This window comes from Sorex fumeus, unplaced genomic scaffold (assembly GCF_029834395.1).
Source record: "Sorex fumeus unplaced genomic scaffold, SorFum_2.1 ptg000079l, whole genome shotgun sequence".
In the NCBI taxonomy this organism is placed as follows: Eukaryota; Metazoa; Chordata; class Mammalia; order Eulipotyphla; family Soricidae; genus Sorex; species Sorex fumeus.
In genome coordinates this window covers 1,741,081-1,764,293 of record NW_026606136.1, presented here as the reverse complement: position 1 = coordinate 1,764,293, position 23,213 = coordinate 1,741,081, and the positions used below count along the sequence as shown (strand labels likewise).

Genomic DNA, 23,213 nt, shown 5'->3' with positions numbered 1-23,213 from the left:
GGGGGGTGCAATTTGGCTACATGTGTTCAAAGCACCATATGAACAAAATATTTTTAAAGTATAATGTAAGATATAATTGTTTATGAGTTTATAGTTTATTTTCTTTTAGTGACAATCTGTGTAGGCTGTCTCATAAACTAATTAAGTGATATAGAGCACTCAAATTTGAATTTTGATATGAGAGTATATGTAACAGGATTATTTGATATTGGAGTCTCATTTATTCTTTAGAAGGGTCTAAGAATATCACTTGTACAAGCCGCAAATATACATGTTATTTTCTGTTTTCTCAAAAATATCTTTGAACAGATTTTCAAAGCAGTCTCTAAATTAAAAAAAAAGTTAATAGTGCCTGAGTTATACACTTATAGCAATTCAGGCATTAAAACACCAAGATTCTCATTGCACTTTAGCGAAGTTTTGAGTTTCTCCTCTTTCCCTTTTGTCTTAAGATATTTTCAGGATCTTCAATGTAGCAAAGGAAGAAAACTAATTCATAGCCTTTCTTAAGAAGTAGGAAAGCATCTGGAGGTTGAGGTAATGAGGGAAACAGTGTATAATCTGGAAAATCCCTCCTTTCGTGGATCCTAATTAAACAGCATGTGTAACGCATGGGTACAGGCTGTAGAAAATGGATGGATTCATTTACTTGGGGATGTAGCTGACAGGCATATATAAATAGTGTGTTCCTTTACACTGGATTTTCTAAAAAGTTAGAAATGGTAAGTGAGGTTATATAAGCCACAGGCAGTTTTATATAGTGGCTGGGGATGTCCAGCAACAATCAAGCTTTGTTAAGATGGAGCAGATGACCTTGAAGTTTCCTTTCAATTCCGAAAGCCTCTGAATCCTGAGACATCATGATTTATGATCTTTTTGTTGAATGGTACAGGAACTTTAGTGCCTTATCTTATTTGATTACCCAACTACAACAAAAATACAGGATTTTTGACTTTCAACGAGGTGGAGTTGCTTTCAGTACAGTAACACAATAATCTTTTAAATTCTGCATTTATTGACTTGGTAATGTTAATTTAATGAATAACTAAACCGAAAATATTGAAATTCCTTAAGACATGTCTTAGTTCTTATAAGAAAGGGATTTTTAAATCATTTTTTTGTCACGACAAAGGGAATTAGAAGTAGAAATCTTTTGCTTACACTGGAAAAGTTTGAATTAACATTGGAAAATATGTGGAAAATTAGGGGGAAATATACAGAAATCCAAGCTGAATATAAAATTAAAATATTGGCTCCATGTATTTTTCTTATACATTCTGGTTGTCATCTTCTCATGTAATATAGTGTGACTGGAAAATATTAGCTATAATAAAGGAATATGCTGGAACAATATGAATTCCAGAAAAACATCCCCATTTCAGAGAGCTCTTAGTAGTCTACATGTTAAAGCTCAAGGTTTTGAAATCTTACCTCCTTAGAACATATATAGTTTTCAGTATTTCATATATTTTTAAGTAAATTCAATAAACTTAATATTTTTATCATAAGAATTCATATTTCTTGAATCCTAAAATATATTCCTCTAAATAAGGTAACTTTCTTTTGCTGAAAGGTTTTTTTCCATAGCATCGTGCCAAAGCACTAAATTTATTGTCAGTGTCCTTTCTGAACCATTTACTTGCTGTTTCTATTAACTTCAATGACTTGAATTATAAAATGCTGTGGAAACTATTGAAAATAATTAACTTGAAGGTGCTTCATTTTCTGATATACTAACAATTTTCAAGCAAATTGCAATTTTAACTGAGGGTACGATTTTAATCACTTATTGACTGGAAGAATTACTATTGTCATTAAGGCTTGATAACTATTTATGGTTTTCCAAAAAAGATAAACATGGGAGAAAGACAGTCATCAGTGTAACTATATGAAAGCAAAGCAACTAAGAACTGATTAGATGAACAGATTAACAGGTAATGTAGGCAAGAAGGAAAAAAAAAGCAATTTGGTGGTTTGTTACAAGTAGCAAAATTTGAGGATAAGAATCTTCATGTGGTTCTTTTCATACAGAATAGAGAGAAAAAATAAGTATTCACTTTAGTGAATAAGTAATGAGTGAATAAGTATTCACTTTACTTATAATGTTCATGAAATGAAATTTTAACTATAGAGATTCACTACATATTTTCAGTTACTACATTAATCATAAATGGAAATTCTTTATTCCTGAATCTTACCTGCAGTGCACGGAAATGGGTCCGTCTTGCCCAAATTGCTCCTTTGTTTTATGGACTTGGCCGATGAAGTCAATAAATCCTTCTCCAGACTTTGGCACTCCTTGCTCTGGCCAGTCAGTGAACTGGAACTGTCTCACTGTTCGGGACTGACCGTCCTTTCCAAGAGAAAGCCAGTCACAAACGCGGTCACAGAGACAATGCACACAAAGAGGAGAGAGAACATTAGGAATATGTTTAGAAACGTCGTGTATTCTAATCTTATATGTTATTAAATCATATACAATCATATAAAGTTAAGTTGCAGCTGTATATACTTTGGTAAGGAACAGTGGAAAACCCTGGGTTCTCATACAGTACACAGCTGTCTGCAATCCAGTGTGTGCTGACAAAATAAAGCAGAACTTCAAAAAAAAATCAGAATCCAACCAGTTATTGACAGGAACATCCTGGAGTATCTTCACACTTGCTGTGCTTATTGCTAGCACTGTCATGTGAGAAATAGTGACACTGAAATTACCTGACAAATACTGGTGTCGCTGCTGTTAACCCCATGTCTCAGAGTCACGTGCCTTTTAGCCAGGGTACAGTACACAACATGTACCCGGCAAGCATGTTGTTGAGCAGGAAGATAAGAGCCTCTCAGGGTGATTGAAAAAAAAATTAATACATAAATTCTCTCCTGAAAAAAGAACTTCCTGTCTGGCCACCAGAATTAAGATACTGTATAGGCCTCTGATGAAGACAGATGAAAAGATAAAAAGTAACCGAGTTAGATGCAAGAGGAGTTTTTTTCTAAAGAAATTTGGCAAGATTGTTCAGACTCACCCTTTGAAAAGAAAAGGGGTACTGATTCTTTTTGGAATTTTACAGAATTTTTGGGAGCACACAAAGGCAGAAAGTGTCTATGCACAGAGCAAGGATAGCAACAATTTCCATCAACTTTCTCCCTTGAGTAAATAAAGGGAGAGATAAAATAAAAAAAAAATCCCAAATGAAAGTTTAAAAGAATTGCTCCCATTTAAGCCTCAACTTTTCCAATATCTCAGTTGTTTCCCAAGAGGCTTCTGGGCAAACAAGATGCAGGCTCAGTTTTTCTCCTTTAATATTATTGAGAAAGATGGTATGAGGGTTGGTTAACTAAAGATGGGCACACACTGGTCAGTCTGGTGTTGGCTATAGAATCAGGCTATATTCCTGAGTGGCCTCATCTGGGAAGAAGATAAAACAGAAAGATCACCCTAGCCTTGTGAGAAAATAGAAAAATATAGAAATAATTGCCTGGCCCCCAAACTAATGTATGGATAGTTACCATGGAAGCATGATTTACTTCCCTCTGTTTCTACAAAGGGTCTGGAAAACACAGAAAAGGAGTCCAGGGGGGCAGGTAATACAGGTTTGTTCTCTGAAAATCCTGGTGATTTCATTTCTGACCACAGTAACTTTTTACAGCAAAAAGTGGTCATGTGCATAAACCTTTTATAATTTGAGGTGAGATCACCAGATTCATTTAAAAGTTACCTGTTCAACAAGTGCCAGCTTGCTTTCTAAAATGGAAAGTTGAGGCTAGAAGCCCACCAGGAACACAAGCAAACATTATTGCAGCTAAGAAAAATATACAATTGACATTTCTTTGGCTTAGTGGGAACAGGTTTAATTTGGGCAATGAGGAGTAGTAAACAAGGAACACTTGTCAAACCAGGTTCCTTGTCTTTACTATCCGAAATTGTGCATTTATTTTCAAAATACTAAAATTTTACTTACATGCATTCCCCCTACCCCCACACCTTGGGAGAGACCTCTTATTGACGGACTAATTCATTCCTTGATAATTAACAGGATGAAAGCAGTGGTTTAACAGTAAAACTGCTTTCTCTCTTAAATATCTTGCTTCAAGTCTTGAAAAGTTACAACTGTCTTTTTAAAAAATATCTTGTGATAGATCATCAAGGTAAACTTGCTTAGGTAACTTGAAAGAAAACAAAAAAGCCAAAATGCCACCCCCCACCCTCCCATGATGTAAGAAGTGCTACCTTGAGTACATGTTCCTTGAGAGTAGTAAAGACTTCAGACTCTCTGGGATGAATGCATCTTTCACATGGGCCAACCAACTTACTAGCCAATTTTTCTTTCACTTTAGGTCAACAGTTAAGGGTTAAGCTTTGGGGATTAGCAGATAATCTCATTTAGAAACTACTCTAAACATGAGTATTGAGAAAATTGCTTTTGAGAAAAAAACAATAGATCAAGTAAATAGCTCTACCCTAGATTTCATTTTACTCACTCACTGTGACAGTGCAAAAAATAACCACCAAAAACCCCAAAATAAAGTCTTTGACTGACCCTTCCCTAAGATGTGTTTGTAATCAAGGTCTGAATCGGGTCAAAGGCAAATATATTAAGTTTTATGCACAGAACATCTTACATCAGGTTGAACCTTGAACTCAGCAATCTAGATAAGAAATGTAGAGTGAAAATTAGCCAACAAGGGTCATGGGTACACAGCTCTCATGGACAGACACATCAGCACGCTGAGGAATAAACCAAGCCAGAAATCAAATTAGAATGTGCAAAGCTTGTCAGATTTTTCTAAAGATTGCCATTTGCTCTGCAGTTTTAAAATCATACCAAATTAACCTCCAAGTCCATATGACCTAAAAGGCTTTGCAAAACAACAACATATTTACAGCCTCAAGTAATGAAGAAGTCAAAAAGCTCCAAAGAGAATGAGCTGAGAAGGTGACTGTAAACACAGCCAACCAAACTCTTCCCAGCACACACATTCACTCAGTGCATCCCCAGAATTGGGCTGCCAGATGTTATGTTTGAAATGGAGCCAAGGTGGAATTTGTGCGAACACTTGCAAGACACAGAAAAAAATTATTTGTGTATTTTAAAAACCCCTATGGATGGGTACTTTTTCCTTTGAGAGTATGATCACCTGGGCAATCTTTCTCCCAGAGGTGTGTTCAAAATGAACCAACTTACCCTGGCATCTGTGACCTTGAATTCTCTTAGGATGTACTGTGGCATGTTGTACTCAGCCATGGGATCTACCACAAAATACTGGTATCTTGCAGAGCGTTCTGCTGGCCAGTATTGGTGACATTTCTCCTAAATAAGAAAAGATCAACATCAGAACAATATAAAGTATAAGTCTTTGTCTGCAATATACGTATACGGTGTTTGTATGTAAGCCTATCAATCTATTTGCTTCCCCCCCCCATTAATAAAGTTTTAAAATTTCCTTGTCTAAGAAGAGGAAACTGATGTGGTTCAATACTTACCCCTAGTACTGAACCCCATATATGACATATGACTGGTGCTTAAAACACTTCAGTTGAATTGCAAACTTTGATAGAATGAACATCTTCATGCTTATCATTCATCCAAGCAAACACACCAGCCCTTGCATGTAATGCTAGGTGTGCCAATGACTTGCTGTGCCACCACAGCAGACTCATGCCATTGTGGTTTGGGATCAAGAGAACCATTAGGTGAGAAGACCGGGAAAAAAATTAACCCTTTACATTGACTTCAATCTCACCAGTCAGTTTCAATGATTTGCTGAAAGGGGTCAACAGATAAATAAAATAATCAAGTTATCTTCCCAGACTTTTATTTTCCCCCTTCTTTCTGTGGGGCTTGAAAAATGTGTTTTAGTATGGAGACATTGCAAAAAATCAAAACTACAACTGCAATATGATCTAGGTTTGCCTCTCCTAGTATCTTTCTGAAGAGCACAATAACACTGATTTATAGAGTTGTATGCACATTTATGTCCTCTGCAGCATGGCTTACAATGGCCAGGATCAGGAAACAACCCATATTTCCAATGATAGCTAAGAGGGTAAAGAAATCTATGCTATGAAAACACAACGGAATACTACTCACCTATAAGATAGAATCTTTGGCTGTGCTATCATATGGAGGGAACTCAAGGGGATCAAGTTAAGAAAAGCGAGAGAAAGGAGGGAACATGGTAGATGGTCTCACTCACAGGTATCGGTGATATAAAGGCACAAAGCAAAAGAATACACAATGGCCAATAAAGAATTCGTGGACTCTGTCAATAGAACTAAGTTTACCAAATGGGCGGGCAATACAGACTTATAAGGGATATTGGGACAGTGATAGAAGGATTTTGTAACTTTTATGATGGTGGTCCAATAACTACATAAAAACATAAACATTAACATTAAACCATGTTATCTCAAAAACAAAATGAGATTAGCAAGTAGACACCGGCATTGTAATTTGTGTTTAATTAACCCAAATTACAATTCAAATTTGAGCCAAGATAGTATATGCTGGCATCAATATATTAAGAAAGAGAAATTATTTCAAATAAGTATGGCAGAAATAAATATTTCAAATAAATATGACAGGAATTGACATGGTATGGTCTTAGATGCCTCTAATGCTAGTTTATATAATTTTTAGAATAGCCACTATTTAAAAGTAGCTATAACATGAATAAATTATGACCTTAGAAAAACTACATGTGCCACTTTAGTTAATGGGAAGTAGAAATTTGCCTCAGGCATGAAAGTCAAGTTCCTCAAAGAGAAAAAAGATGATACATTTGTTCATTAAACTACAGTCTGTACATAAGAAAAGAATATGCTGAGATCAGGACAAAATCTGACAGAGGCATCTGCTAAGTTATCTTTTTGCACTTTACTGGAAACAATGCATTAGATCATCCTTCAAAACACAGTTATGAAAGAACTTGATGTAGCTTTGCAAGTTAGAACCAACAGAGTAGTAAATGGCCAAAATTGTGTCCCAAGTTCTCTGCCCATCAGAGATAGAAAATTGGCACTTGGATTAAAGTGAAATCAACATTTTTTGAGAGGAGACACACTTACCCTGCCCATCTCACGTAGCTTAGTAAGCATCACAACAATGGTGGAATTGTGTTCCCAAAGCATTCTCCAGAAATCCTCAGTTGTCTCTGCCAAGGGTCCCTGGGTAGCTATGTAGGCTTTTTGCTGCCTACGTTGCAGAGTGTGAAAAGAGCATATTAATTAATGTATTCAGAGAAAATGCAAAAGCCTACTCTAGATATGAAAACATCACTCACACTTGATATGTAAGCATCAAAACTGATAATAAAAAATGAAAACATACTAATGCAATTGCAGTAAATTCCTATTAAGATTATATAAAGTGAAATTAAAAGCATTTAATACATTTGGGGTTCTTTGCAAGATAAATTGCTTTGCTAATATTATGATGTGCATCTTTATCCTTATTTAAATGTTAGTGCAATGCTAATAGCTTAATTTCATGTGTCATGCAAATCACTTAAAACAGTTGTATAGGTTCATTTTCTAGGATAACTCAAAACCTATTAATATTTTAAAAATATGTGCAAAACAGATTCTTTATTATCTCCTTTTATGACTCCTTTCAGAATCCAAATGCTTTCTGAAGTTATAGTGCAGAAAGCCAGATTAAAAATACCATGACTGCTTCTTCTCAATACTACCTAAAGTAATAATAAACAAATACCAAGAGACTGAATGCTGACCTATGCAGAAAAAAAATGCTTTGAACCGAGATGAAATTCATACTGCTATGAAACTAGGGCACATGTAAATATCAAGGCTTTGGACTGTCAGGGGAATAAGAGTATATACCTGTATCCATCAATAAAACTGGCATTGATGTAATCAGATCCTTCCACTCCTCGGATAGGCTGTAGGCATACCCTTGTGGATTCATATGGCATAATATTAACAAGGCGATTTTTGAATTTATTACATGGAAGATTGGCACTGATGAATCTTGAGGTGTGAGCTTTAGAGCTGGCTAGACGCTGTTGAATAGAAATGTAAAAATCCAACACAGATAATTTTAGTCTATGATTTGAAATGCAATGTACATCTCTAGTTCTAAATGCTTGGGTTTACTTGAAAGCAAAGGATTGTTCAAACTATCCTGCTACCTAATGACCCCATATAACCTATTAAAAACTTAAATATAATGCCCTGAATATCTCTCCATTTAAACTAGAATTTGTGGTATTATTAGGAAATATGAGTAGAAAAGAGACAGAGGAAGAAGAAAGTGTTTTATAACCTGGCAGCTAAGCAGAAGGTCATATGAATCTTGTACTTAACAAACTTGAAAGGTTCAGAAAGTAAAGTCACTACTCAAAGATAGGGTGCAGAATGACTTGCCATAGACTGACCACATCACACCTTATACCATACCTTAAATTCAAGCTCCATTCCTGTTACATTCTCTCCTGTTTCTATTTGTGTCAGCTTCTGAATGTAGGCATACAAGTTTCTAGCTGGCACTTCGGTATTTCCACAAGTCACTGCTTCTAACAGTGCATCATGGATAAAGATGTATTGGTCTTCTGTTTGAACCATGTAATTCCTCTGGGCTCTCATTAAAGTTACATGGCCATAAATATCTACAGTTTTTTCATGCTTTATTCTTTCCAACATGGCATCTATTACAATGAAACAACCAGTCCGGCCAACTCCCGCACTACAAAGAAAACAAAGAAACAAGAATGAATAAATCACTAAAACAACACATAATAAATGAGTTGTGTTACTCTTATTAGATAGGGCTTAAACTTACTCTATTTGGCTATTTGGATGATACCATAGCTCTCTAAAGTTCAAAACATTATCAAATCATCATAGCTGGAAAGTAGGGAACAAAATTTCAAGTAAAATTATTTTGATTTTCAGTTTATAAAAATATCAGATTCATTTAAGGAGGCTGAAGTACTGAGATGTCTTCTCCTTGATCATACAACATAAAATAGACATTATATATCAGGCTGCTTAAAATATGTCCTATACTCAGCAAATTCTAAAACCAACCTAGTGGGAAGTTAGTGCAGGGTATTCTCAATGAAACAGATTTTTTAAAAACACTCCTATGTTATGTTTTTTTTTTGTGAGATGGGGTTCACCCAAGCAGTGGTCGGGGACCTGGGGTCTTGTTCCAGGGATATCTGACCAATAGGGCAGGCAGTTCACTGCAAGGGTTGTGGTGCTACTTGGGTTCTGTGGTGCCAGGAACACCAGGGCTATACCGGGCAATGCTCATGGTCCTCTGGAACTATTCCTGGTGATGCATGGGTGACACTCAGAATCGAACCCAAGTTGGGTGTATGCATGAATTTTAGTGAAACCCTTATCTCAGGCCCCTAGTTAATTATTTTACTTAGTGAATGGAATGTATGCTGTGTATTTCCTCAAGAACTAAAAGGTCCATGATATGTCCCTGCCCATCCATTCTGGGAACTACCTGGAAGGACCTTTCCCCTAGATGTCATTGTTTCTAGTATTTTCTTTCTAAGAGGTGGTTGCAGGTTCTCTGTTCTGTTTGGGACTTTTAGTTGTTTGGAAGACTACGCCATATTATTACATAATCACCTCATTTTTTAATGATTGCTCAGTCGCATTACAGTGTACTGACACTTCATAATTTATTTCATTAAACTCTGACAAATGTTTATGCCTTTCCTTTTATAAATAATGCTTCCTTATTTATTCACTAGCTCTGAAGCTGTTTAGTTCTTTTTTTTTATTATTAAGCCTTAATATAAAAAAGCAAACACAAGAGAATATAGGTGTGTTTCTTGTTTTCACTCCCCTTTCTTCTACAGTTGAATGAATTTTGAAGTTCTGGTGAAATCGAAGAATTCTGTTTGGGAAAATAAAAGCCTCAATCTCTGCTACTAAAAAAGCTCGGAGGCATTTTTTAAACTCCATTACTTCTGGGTTTATGGGTCATTTTCCAGTCGGTGGAAACCGATCAAAGAGGAGGAGGTGAGAGAGTCAACAGAGCACAAAGACAAGATCCGCTGTTCCAAGAAGACAATCTAATTTACTGAGCTGGATTACCAAGTCAGGTGGTTGAAACACCGTAATTTCCTCAAGTGTTGAGAAGACCAGTAACAAAATAAAACATCTTTGCTCTTAACTCTCATGGAAAACCTGTTTCTTATCAAACTTTAGTCAGCACCCACGTATATATCAAGTATGGTTGACTTTCAAAGAGTTTTTCTCTTCCTGATCATTGATGTTTATTTGGCTGGGAACTTGTAATCAACAAGAGTTTGTGGCCACCTTAAACACAAAGTAGAATCTATTCACTATATGCCACTATATCCTATCACTTGCAAATACGTATGATCATTTATATATCCATTCATACACTGATCTAGCCATCTCTTTACTCAGTCATCAAAACTGAAGCACTTTGCAAAGTGAAACTTAACAATAATGTTATGAGATTCTACCTTTAAGGATCTTAGCATCAAACAAAATAACACTTAACAAATACTTTTAATATGAGAAAGAAGAGAGTTTTGTAGATGAGGTTGCATTTAAACCAGGGCTTGAAGAACAGGAAGAATGAAACATTAATGATACTGGGTTAGCAAAAGAGAATGAATAGCTTATGTATCGAGACAGCAAGGTCTGGAAGGTACATGTGAAAATTTTCATATACCCAGTAAGACATTTATGGAAGGAATGCACCAGAATTCTAAAGGAATAAGTTTAATGAGCATGAGGTTTCCTAACACAACTGAAATGGCAATTTCTCTATGGTGCTAAGTGTCTAAAAGGTTGTAAACATTTATAGCAAAATATTGTTACTTAACCACTGAGCATTATAGATTAGATATAGGAGCTTGGAGGTCTGTTGACTAGATTAAGTAGGAGATTAGTATAAATAATATTTTAAACATTTTTTGTCCTGTGCCATCTCAGTTCTGGATATTAGATTTCATTTTGATGTTTAAACCACAAAGTAATAGTGAGATGTCATGCAAAAAATATCTAGAACAAAATCTTAGTAATGACTATATATCTTAGGAGAAAACAAGACAGATATGTGATATAAACATTAATAATAAATTTAGTTAGTCTAGTGTTTCCAATGCACCAAGATGCATGAAGTCCACCTATTTATTATACTACCTATGACCTGTGATAGACAACATTTTTCTTAATATACTAACCCTCCCACTTTTCCTCCCCAGGCAGGATTAATACCACTCTTGGTCTCAGATTTACTGTGGTCATAATATACACAGCGGTAGGGCGTTTGCCTTGCATGCCGCCAACATGGCCGACCTGAGTTCGATTCCTCTGCCCCTCTCGGAGAGCCTGACAAGCTACCGAGAGTATCTCCCCCGCACGGCAGAGCCTGGCAAGCTCCCCGTGACGTATTCGATATGCCAAACACAGTAACAACAAAGTCTCCAATGGAGACGTTACTGGACCCGCTCGAGCAAATCGATGATCAATGGGAGGGCCTTTTAGTCACATTGTATTTATTAGTCTGGTTATCAATCATCAATAGAAAAAATATAAATATTATATCTATCTGTCTAGTTTGGGAGCCACACCTGCTGATGATCAGGACTTCCTTCTGGCCCTGAGATCAGGGATCACTTCTGTCAGGGTTTAGGAGACCATATGCAATTCATGGATTGAACTCAAGTCAGTTGTATGCAAAGTAAGTGCCTTATTCACTCTATTATTCCACTGGCCCCAAACAATAGAGCATATTTTGAGAGCAGAAACTGTACTGTCTGTTATATCTGCATACTCTGCACCAAGCATGAAGTCAGTGTTCAGCCATCAGTGATGGATGGTATGCAAGAGTTTGTGTAATAAGCAGCTCATTCAGGTTGGGTAGTGGCCTTCCCAGTCAGTGAAAAGAAATCCTACACTTAACAAAGGCAGAATTATGCACAGAATACTGAAGATGGAAACACAAGCTGCTTACTGGAGAATATAAAGAAAAGTTCTATTCACAGTTTATGTTCCTTAGTTTCCTCGCAGGCCATCAGATTGCATTTAAAAGAAACTCAGATGCCCAGTAAAGGGAAGCAACCCCCATGTTTGATAGATTCTGTGGTCATGAGTAACATCTTTTCTTTCTTGTGTATTGACTTTCTAAACTGTCTTCATTCTAATTGTACGCTGCTTCTAACTGGACACAACTTCATGCAGTCCTTCCTTGTGTAAAACATACTGTAAGCTTTCTAACTGAGAACTATATATCAAGCCCATACTAGAAAGTGGCAAGAATATTTTTATCAAAATATGCATCAGGGACCATTCAAATGTCTGGATGATACATAGCACTATATTCTGGCAGAAGAATAACACGTATCTTGCAAAATGTTAGCAATAACTCTGGCTTTAAACAATAGCAATCTCTTCATTTTGATTTGTTTTTTTGTTGGGGAGAAGGTCTCACCCAGAAGTGCTCAAGACTGACTTCTCATCCTACAATCACAGCTCGTAAATTCAGCAGACCATAGAGGGTGCACGAGGGATTAAACCCAGGTTTTCCGTGTGCAAGGCAAGCTCCAAAGCCCCAGCTAGACAACCTCTTCATGATGGGATGCTACTTTTCTTTTCTCAAAACAAAACTCATAAAGACAAAACAAAAAACCCCAGTAACAACAAAAATATAAGGAGGGGAAAAGATAAGTATGTGCTAAAATTCACATCATTAACTGGGGTGGGGGAAGGAGACATAAGACAAGAGTCTATGACTTGCATATAACCAATTATTGTACTCAAAAAAATCTTTTTCTGGCTATGTGCCACATCCAGTAATGTCCAGCAGTTAACTCCTAGCTCTGCACTCAGGAATTACTCCTGACAGGGCTCAGAGAACCATACTGGATGCCAGGGATAGAACCAGGGTTAGCTGTGTGCAATGTAAACACCCTGTCCACTTTGTTATCCCTCTGGTCCTCAAAAACATTTTTAAATGAAATGAACTAAATTTTGCTATTCTATTAAATATTGAGAAGGAGCTGACCCTTGAACCTTTTCTTTAGGAAGAAGAACTCCTGGAGTTCTTAAATGTTAGCAGTAATTCTCAGGTTGAAGACCTTGAGTTTCAATATACTTTCTCCGGATACTGATATCTGTGTCTTTGAGACAGTCTTTTTTTTGGTTTTTGTTTTAGGGTCACACCTGGTAATGCTTATGGCTTACTCCTGACTCCTTATTCAAGGATCACTCTGGCAGTGCTTTGGAGACCATTTGGGATACTGGGAATCAAACCCAGTCAGTTGAGTGCTGGAAGGCACACTATATGCTCTATTATCTATCTGGCTAAAGAAAATCAGTTAGCTTGTTCCCCATTTTTCCATTTAAAAAATCATAATAGTGATAAAATTAATTCTAGGCATTTGTCCAGCAAGTTGTAAAGATGAATTAAATGTAGTGAGTATTTTGAAGATATAAAGGAAGAGGCAGTGTAGGCACACATTCAATTTTAAAATTCTACAATTCTTTTTAGGCTTAGGGGGTATCTTGACTTTGGAATAAAAGACATTTCTACCGCTGAAGTAGAAATCAAGAATTGGTAATGTTAACTGGAAAATTTTTTATTAAAATGAATGGTATCTTTTCAGAAAGGCTTATAAAATCTTCTAAGATACCTCCTCTAACTGATCCCCATTTGTCCTCATATTTCCAATAAGTAGTCTTTGTTTGGGGGGCATAATAGTTGACTCTTGGGACTTATCCTTAGTTCTTTGCTAAGGGGTTCCTCCTGGTGGGGTACACCTAGCTCTATGATCAAAGAATACTCCTGGCAGTACTTGGGAAAACATATGTTGGGCAGGGGAAAAAAATCTAGATTGGCTGTGTGCAAGGCAGGGGCCTTAACCACTGCACTCTCTCTCTCTGGTCCCAACACTATAATAAATAATCTTTTTAGTGTGAAGAACTTTGTGCTCTCAGATATTTTTTATAACTTCCAAAATGGGGCTTAATGCCTGAAAGGTATTTAAAAAAATGTCTCCTGGCTTCCTGTTCCCATATATGATTTCTAACATTTGACCCCTATTCTGGAGACACACATAGTACATGGCAAACATGAAAGCAAATGAAGGTTCTGAAATGCTAATCTTTACCACTGTATTTAGAGTTCCTTTTGTTCTGTACTGTATCATGACTTTTGGGTTGTTTGTAACAACTACCAAAGATGGTGACTGACTACTTCTAAATATCCTTGATTGACTTATGGTTGACTCCTGTATTTCCTTGGTTGATTTTTATGGTTGACTCCTCCTAAGCTACCTTTAAAAGCCTTTTTCCCCCTTTATTTTAATGATACTGGATAGTTACTTTGTGGCTTGTAGGGAGAATTTTTGTAGGAAGGCCCACATTTGATGGTGCTTACTCATGGTTTTATCCTGGCTCTGCACTCAGGGATCACTCCTGGATGGCCTCAGAAATACCATGATGATGATGGAAACTAGGTCAGCTGCATCTAAGGCAAGCAGCCTACCCACTGTACTAACTCACCAGTACTAGAAGGGAGGAGATTTTATAATGATCTCAAGCAAAATAACCTGAAAATAGCTCATGGAATTAACCAAAAATGAACTGTGACTCGTGTAATAGTTCCATCAACTCCATTATCTGGGTAGAAGTTCCATTAATCCAAAATTAAAAATGAATTATAAATATTAAATATATATGTGACCTTTAAAGGACTCTGTGCCAGGCTGTAGGGTGGGTGAAAGCCCTTCCCACCCCAAGGGACCCAGTACCAGCAGCTGATCTCCACTGACCAACCACTGCCATACTCCAGGCTGCTTTCTGGACACTCAGGCTGAGCCTCATGCATGAATGAAGTCCCACAGAACCCAGACAATGCAGAACTTTGTAACTTGGACTCTGGACTCAACGGGACTGTAACAAAGATCCTCTGCCTGCTTCCCTAAGATTCTGGTGACTCAGGGATCAGACCCATAAGCCACACCCTGCCAGCACCAGATAATCTCCTCATCGGCCACCCTTCAGAACTCACGGATGCTTCTCCCAGATGGGAGTATAAAAGGAGGCCCCCAGAACCATGCCACTGGACTCAGCGCCAGGCTGTGGGGTGGTTGAAAGCTCTCCCCACCCCAAGGGACCCAGCCCTGGCAGCCAACCTCCACTGCCCAACCACCGCCACACTTGTTCCAGGCCGCTCTCTGATAAGCACCGTGTGACACATTATAAGACACTTCCTACCCATTATGCCTCTCAGAGAACCCGGCAAGCTACCGAGAGTATCCTGCCTGCATGGGTAGAGCCTGGCAAGCTCCCTGTGGCATATGTGATATGCCAAATACAGTAACGATGGTAGGTCTCATTTCCCTAACCCTGAAAGAGCCTCCAATCATTGGGAAAAGACGAGTAAGAAGAGGCTGCTAAAATCTCAGGGCTGGGAGAAATAGAGATGTTACTGGCACCCGCTCGAGTAAATCGAAGATCAACGGGATGACAGTGATACAGTGAAGTGACCTTTGAGAATTCTGCTAGAGAACTTTTTCTTTTGTTTAAATCCCTCTATTGATTATCCTCTTGCCTCTATGCATCATTCGATCTGTATCTCTTCCTTTAATTTATGTACACTCTGTTAACCTGCCAAATGTGGATAATGTCCCTAAAGTTCTATCTTTTCATTCCCCTTCATGGTTCAGCAATATTCAAACAAATAATTCCCAAAATAATAGCCCTTTCTTTGAGTGTAAGAGGAAGCATATATTTTAAATGATCCTCAAGGTTCCCTAGAGATGGATTCAAAGATTAATTGGTCTCTTTTCTAATAAGATCAGCTTCTCCCATTCTAAGGCTCTTTGACGCCCAGTCTAAACTTTTAGAATCAGCTTGGAATTTTTTTATTTTTGCCTGGAACAATAATACACACATATTTCTGTGCATTGGATCACTACAATTTTATTGTGATTTTTTAGAGCTGGCAAAGACAAATTATCAAATTTTCAGAGATTTTGCTTAAGTATGTTAAAATAAAGGCACAACTTATAGTTTGAGCTTTTGAGTAAAAATATTATATAATGCTGTTTGTCTGAACATCTATTTTTCCCCAACTTTGTGTTTGATTCAGTGATGTCATCTTCATTAACTTGAAAGTTGCTATGGTCAGATTTATATCAAAGAAATAGACCAATGCTACTTGTGTTTATCAGGAGAAAGCTGTTGTTGCACATCACAAGCCTGTACTGATTCTTGTCACTGTCACTGTCCTCCCGTTGTTCATCGATTTTCTCGAGTGGGCCCAGTGACGTCTCCATCATGAAACTTGTTGTTACTGTGTTTGGCATGTTGAATACATCACGGGTAGCTTGCCAGGCTTCGCCGTGCGGGCGAGATACTCTCGGGCTCTCCGAGAGGGGCGGAGGAATCGAACTCGGGTTGGCGATGCTGGCTGTGTGCAAGGCGAATGCCCTACCTGCTGTGCTATCACTCCAGCCCCTGATTCTTGTAATTTATTAATTCTCAGCTCTCAGAACTTTGCTTGTTATCATCTCACAAATGCCTTGTCTACCAAGTTCTAAGGCATCAAAGATGCAATGGGAAAAACTATTGTGACTCTATCTGAAGGTTATAGTTTAGTGGGTTAGGTTAAATGTATGATTAATAATATATTAAATAATACTATGGATAAATAGTTCTTTACTGCTAGAAGGCAAAAGCTAAGACTATAACGGGATACCTCTGAGGAAGCTTAATTTAAGCTGATCCATTATGGACTAGATAGTCATCTCTCAAAATTTCTATGTTGAAATCTTAACCGCCAATAACAAATGTATCCAGGAGAGGGTCTTAAGGGAGATAAGTAAGGTGAGTAATTCATAATAGTTGAATCTTAATCCACTAGGACTAGTGTTTTTTATAAGAAGAAGAGAAACCAATCATCTTGTTCTTGTCACACATGTGAATATCTCACTGCAGATTTAAGACCCTCTGAGGACACACCTTAATGTGTACATCTCAAACCAGTAAGAAAACAAAACAATAAACAATAAGAGTCTCAATGAGAATCAACAGGGACAACACCTTAACTTGGGACTCGGAAACTTTTACCATTAAAAAATGGTTTGCTATTGTTTAAGGGACGTGGTCTGAGTACTCTGTAAAGGCAGCCATTCTATACTAAAGCAAAACATAAAGGACAAGAAAGGATTCGCTGAAGTGAAGAAGGTGGAAAATCTTTTCAGAGAGATGATAGCCTATTATTACAGACTCTGGAATGTAAAGTAGCTGAGCATATTTCAGTAAATAAAACAAAGAGTGGAGGAAGGCAATGAGGGGAAAAAGGTATCTGCCACTTACCCATTTTCCTATTTAAAGGATATTTTTTTTTACTTTTAAATTAAGTGTATTTTTGCACCGGCAGCGATTATTTAAAATAATTATATTGAGGCAGAGATGTGCTCTGTGCTAGAGAACATCTGTCACATGTGTGAGGCTTTGGTTTTGCTTTCTAGTCCCACAAAAGTAAACAAAAATAAGCAAAATGTTTTAAAATTAAGAATACATTTTAAAATTATAAAAGTAATAAAAAATAATTCAGCTTTTCATTTTTATAATTTACCTTTATCTATTTCTTAGTTCTACATCTGAATACGTTTTTTCAGTTAGCCGGATATGGTCTGAATGAAAACTTTGGATGATGTTTAATATAAAATATGCATAGGTAATAGTATTTTGGATGCATTTATATGTCTTAGAAGATCTATATTTGCCTTTATATTGGACCAACAAGTATTATATGAATCCAATATTTGCAAGAAAATTGGATTCCAATATCTGCTCAAACTCGAAATATATTGTTCTTTGATCTTCCTTCATAATTTGAAGAAGTCATAAAACAGTATGACATTTGGTCTTTTTGATGACAAATTTACTTCAAGTTATCTTTGGATAACTTGGAGGTTGAAAATTTTATCTGAATGTGTCTTGGGCACTGGTCTGCATGGCTCTTAGGTATAATATTTTTATTATAGCAGTCATAGCTTCCTGTCAGCTCCAGGCCAACAAAACTTTTTTTTGTTTTTTCTATCTTTGGATCTTTGCTTATGTCGCTCCTTTCACCTCTGTAGCCTCTCTATCCGCTGCTGCCAACCTTCTTCAAGACTCGTGGCATGGCTACACCATGAAGACTCCTCTGATTTTTTCTTACCATCCTCCTGACTAGTTATACCTTTATCTCAACAACTGCCTTACTTGATTTTCATTGTGTGGCTTTTATCTTTATGCCAGCTGCTAATTGCCTTGATATGAGGTATGAAAACTTCCCAGTCTCTACTGCATTTGAAAATTCTCGTGGCAGTTTCCAACCCTGGGAAATCAAAGGTGCTCAATTTAAGTTGGGAAATTAAAATGATAGAAACTTAAAAACATTCCACGCCCTTCTGGATCAATGACATAAATAGGCGCGTTCCTATAGTCTCCTACACACACAAAACCCTCCATGAAAACATTCCTTTCATACAAGTTGACAAACGTTGGAGGTTCTACAATTTGATAAGATGGAAACAACCTGTACTTATACTTTACTTTCGTTTTGCTCAGAAAAACAAACCTCAGCGACTGCCTTGAAAAAAAGAAAGGGAAGAAAAGAAAACTGTATGCTGAAAATTCAGAGCTTTTAAAAGCATGCCAAACTACTTCTGAATTTCCAAGTTCCCATAGCAGCACATAATTTACTTCTTTCTCCAATTTATCCCCTGTTTGCATCTATTGGTATCTGCGTGCAGTGCACCTCTCAAAATGAAGGATTGTAGTTCTAAAAGTAAATGCATTTTTCTTTGATCCTGAAAAACTCAGCTCCCCATAGCAGTGGTAATGATGGAATCCTATTTAGTACTGTTTGTTTTTCATCATTTCAACAGCCTTCAACCTGAAACATGATAAGAACAGCAAAACTGATAAACCACTCTTATTTTTATCTGTTTTCTGTCAGAATAGTTGCCAAGCCCAGAGACGAATTTTTCTAAATATCACAAGGAAAAAAAAAAAAGAGTGTAGAACCCTGTTTCAGGCTGAGACCAGCAGAATTTGGTATATTTATTATGTTAGAGAAAATTTCAGCAAAAAAGGAAGAAGAAAGCTTTTGTTAAATCAAATCTATCATTAGGCTGGTCCTTATTATTATAGTACAACCAACTTTGTAAGTTACCTTCTAGTAAAGACAATAATTGTGCTAAAACATGCCAAATTATTGTGAAACTTCTGTCTTACACTCACACACACACACACACACAAACACAGAAACAACCTATCAACTTCAGTGAGTGACACATATTCTGCTGTTTACAACTGAAAAAACTATGCAAGCCATTAAGCAAGTACGCCTACTAGGAAATTGTTATTACTTCAATATTATCATTCATCCAGTTACAACATTTGTTTTCAATTTCTAAAAACATGATTGAGTTAGTCCCATGAGTTGAAATATGCTTAATGTCCCGTGATGCGATTTAGTTGTAATGTGCAAAGGGTAAAAATTAAGAGGCATAAGGGGACTATCTTGTGATAAAAATCATTCTGGGGATGTGCTTAAAAGTTAGATTTTCTGATTAATCTGTTGGATTCTGAAAGTTGACCCTTAACTGATACTTCAGTGACCTGGCAAAGATAGACAATAAAATTCAGGAATTTTTACAGATCATTTAGTGAGTTACAAAGACAGTAAAACATGGGTCAAAAAATCACCTTATTCTGTATATCTGTCAGCTCATAATTTGATTGTATATTATAGTTCAGCTATAACAAGAATGGAGTTTAAAAAGTTAATATATGTATATCATATGAGAACAGCAATGAAAAACGCCTAGAGTCTTGTGTTTGAGATTTGTAAGTTTAATCACGTGACTATACTGGTAGAAGCAGGATATGATCTAGATATGTCTTCAGCTTGATGACTCGTCTTTCAAGCTACATAAAAACTTAATATTTAACTGCCATTGGCACTGCAGTTTGTGTTAATTAAACCATATTCAAGTGTGTATATTCTGGTGTCAGTGGTATATGCTGGTGTCAATGTACTAACAGTGCAGCTGCCCACTCTACAGAGTTCTAGAGTATCTAAACTCTCTAGAAAAGACCTGAACCAGAAGAATTCTGCTGTTTTTATGAATTGGTATCTCTTTATCTTATATATTTCATACTTTACTTTCATATAATTATAATACAATAAGTATTATCAGCAAATTTTCATTGAACTAAGTTTATCCATGCTATGAAACATAGACTACATGTCTATCTAATGTAGATGCTTAAGAACATGATTTTGCATGGTTCTTTAAAACTTTAGATGCACACATTCTTTGATACAACATATTTACTTTCAGAAATCTGGTCTGAAATCCATGTACAGGTATGTACCCACATATAAAATGTACATATCTCACTATTTCAAACAATGTTCTAATTGTTATTATTTGAAATACTAAGTTGGGTAAAACAATCTGACTAAATAAAGAATGAAATGTATGAAATATAAGTACTTTGTAGCACTTAAAATCCATGTATTATCTGCAAAACTTAGAGACATTATAAATTCCACTAAATATGTTGCAGGACAATGTATATATCGGCATGCACATGTATTTCTTAAAAATATAAAGTAGAATTATATATTTTCATATGCACACATGTGAATTAATATTATCTGGAAAAGTACGTAAATTGTCTAAAGAATTGGCAATGGTGGTGGTGTGGCGATATTTTAACTTTATTTGACATCTTTTATTATTTCATATAGAAAAATATATACTATCAAATAAATATGACAATGGATTACATGTTACTATTTTTAGGATCACAATCAGCTATTAGTAAACAGTTAATCTCCAAAAAGAAAGAAAGACAAGATGGAGCTCCATTCCATCTGCAGAACACTGGTCTGACATGGATGCTCAAGATATGTCTAGATGATGCTGACAGCTCCTTGCAGACTAGGCTTATTACTCCCAATCAACACCATGTTTTAAGGATGGGTTTTGAAAGCAGCGGAATACAGGAGACATCATAGAGAAGGAATATGTAGTAAGGAATTAGAATAAGCAAAAGTTAATACAAGAATACCGTAAACTTATGATCTCTTCTCACAAAAAAAAGAAAGAAAGAAAGAAAGTGCATTTTATACGTGTGCCATCCTCTGATGCCTGAAAATTCAGGATTTGGACCAGAGAGCTAGTACAATGGTTATAGCACTGACCCACCTTGCAGCAGTGACTGTGACTCTGGTTGAATCCTGGCATTGCACATGATTTCCTGGGCATCACTAGGCATAGCCCCTGAGCACAAGGATATGCTCCACATCCCCCACCAGAACAATCAGGTGTCATTAAAAGAGATGAAACATGGACTAAGCATAAAATTCCAGACCTGATGATCCTAGTCTAGAACTGGGAGGGTTTTGGTGTATTGCTCAGATTATATTATTTCGGGTATTTATTTTACCCATGATGAATTTAAATTTCTTTCTTTTAAAGTCTTGTAAACGAATTTCCTCTCAATATGAATTTCTTTTAAGAATAAGCCTAACGCTGGTGCTGGGAAATAAACACTGGTAGAAGCATGGGTATTGGAATACTGTATGACTGAAATCCAATCATGAACTGCTTTGTAATGGTCCGTCTCATGGTGATCCAATAAAAAAGTTTTTAAAAAAGGAGTAAGCCTACAGAAAACAAAATTTACATGATCTTCCCCAAACAGGTTGACTGCAAAAAAAAATTCCCAAAAGAGTTATATATGATATTGGCTCTGCCCCAGTATTACCTGCCAAGCATATCCCTTATTATTCTTAAAATGTGTTTCTCAAGATAAATTAGAATGCTAATATGTTTATAGAAAGAACACCTGAATGTGCTACAGCAGGTCTTATTTTACAGATGGATGGAGGAGGCCATTAAACACAGAGAGAAACAGACTCAGCTGGCCCAACTAATTGCTAGTTGACTTGAATATGAATGAGGTTAATTGAATGACGATATGGAGGTATAACCAACTATATCATTTACACAGAGATTTTCTTTGTAAATGACCATATCAGTTCTGCCCATCTACTGCTTTCCATTTAGAATGACACAGAGTTATGCACATTTGGAAGTGAATATAACCATTAACCAGGCCTGCCAAATATAGGCACACAGGTTGTGTACTGCTCAGTCCAAAGGCAGTAATGATTGCGTAGATTACAATGGCTATGGGCTGGAGTGATAGCACAGCGGGTAGGGCGTTCGCCTTACAAGCGGCCAACATGGCCGACCCGAGTTCGATTCCTCCGCCCCTCTCGGAGAGGCCGGCAAGCTACCGAGAGTATTCGATATGCCAGACACAGTAACAACAAAGTCTCCAATGGAGACGTTACTGGGCCCGCTCGAGCAAATCGACGATCAACGGGAGGGCCTTTACCTTTACCTTTACAATGGCTATAATCTGGTCAGTGCATCAGGAGGCTCACCATTAGCAAAATAGGTGCTAGTAATTGTGACTCAGGTTAAACAGACAGATGAGGTATCTGGGAGGCAATTCAACTTTAGGAGCTTTAGTCTACTCTGAACCACAGGTGATAAAGGGCTATCGTCCCAGATCCCCACAATATGCCCAAAATGAAGGTCATACTGAACACTACTAAGTTTTTCTTCCCTGTATTTAAATGTCTGCGATGAGCCTAAAAATCACAATAAATAAAATAGAATAACAATTTACTGTAAACAAAGGTTAAGGAAACAAGGTATCCTTTTCTCATTGTGAGTGCATGCACACACACACACACACACACACTGGTTTTAGGGTTACATGCAGGGGTGCTCAGGGGTCACTCCTGGTTGTACTTGAGAGACCATACATGGTGCCAGGGATAGAGCTATTACCTACGTACCTCTATTACCTCTGCAACCTCTATATAACTTATTGTATATAAAAGGTAAGGTAAGGTAAAGGCCCTCCCGTTGATCGTCGATTTGCTCGAGCGGGCCCAGTAACGTCTCCATTGGAGACTTTGTTGTTACTGTGTCTGGCATATCGAATACTCTCAGTAGCTAATATTTTCAATTTTTGTTGACTCTGTAGTAACTGAAATAAGAAACTGTAGCTAAGGAGCCACTCTGACATTTTGATAATTTTCCCACAAGGGCAATATTTGGGCACATCACTTCTTTGCTTTCATATTTTAAAAATGTCTCTCATT

General features: G+C 36.9%; 1 protein-coding gene across 5 annotated transcripts in view; it reads right to left on the bottom strand.

The window, feature by feature from the left end:
* Positions 1-23,213, bottom strand: part of PTPRD (protein tyrosine phosphatase receptor type D) — a 1,654,013-nt gene that overhangs the window by 5,934 nt on the left and 1,624,866 nt on the right. For all 5 annotated transcript variants that reach the window (XM_056130610.1, XM_056130612.1, XM_056130611.1 and 2 more), the window contains 5 exons: positions 8,417-8,702; positions 7,841-8,019; positions 7,067-7,193; positions 5,184-5,309; positions 2,199-2,353 (listed from right to left, as the gene is read on the bottom strand). In XM_056130610.1, coding sequence (XP_055986585.1) covers positions 2,199-2,353; positions 5,184-5,309; positions 7,067-7,193; positions 7,841-8,019; positions 8,417-8,702 — 873 coding nt within the window. The remainder of the gene's footprint in view (positions 1-2,198; positions 2,354-5,183; positions 5,310-7,066; positions 7,194-7,840; positions 8,020-8,416; positions 8,703-23,213) is intronic.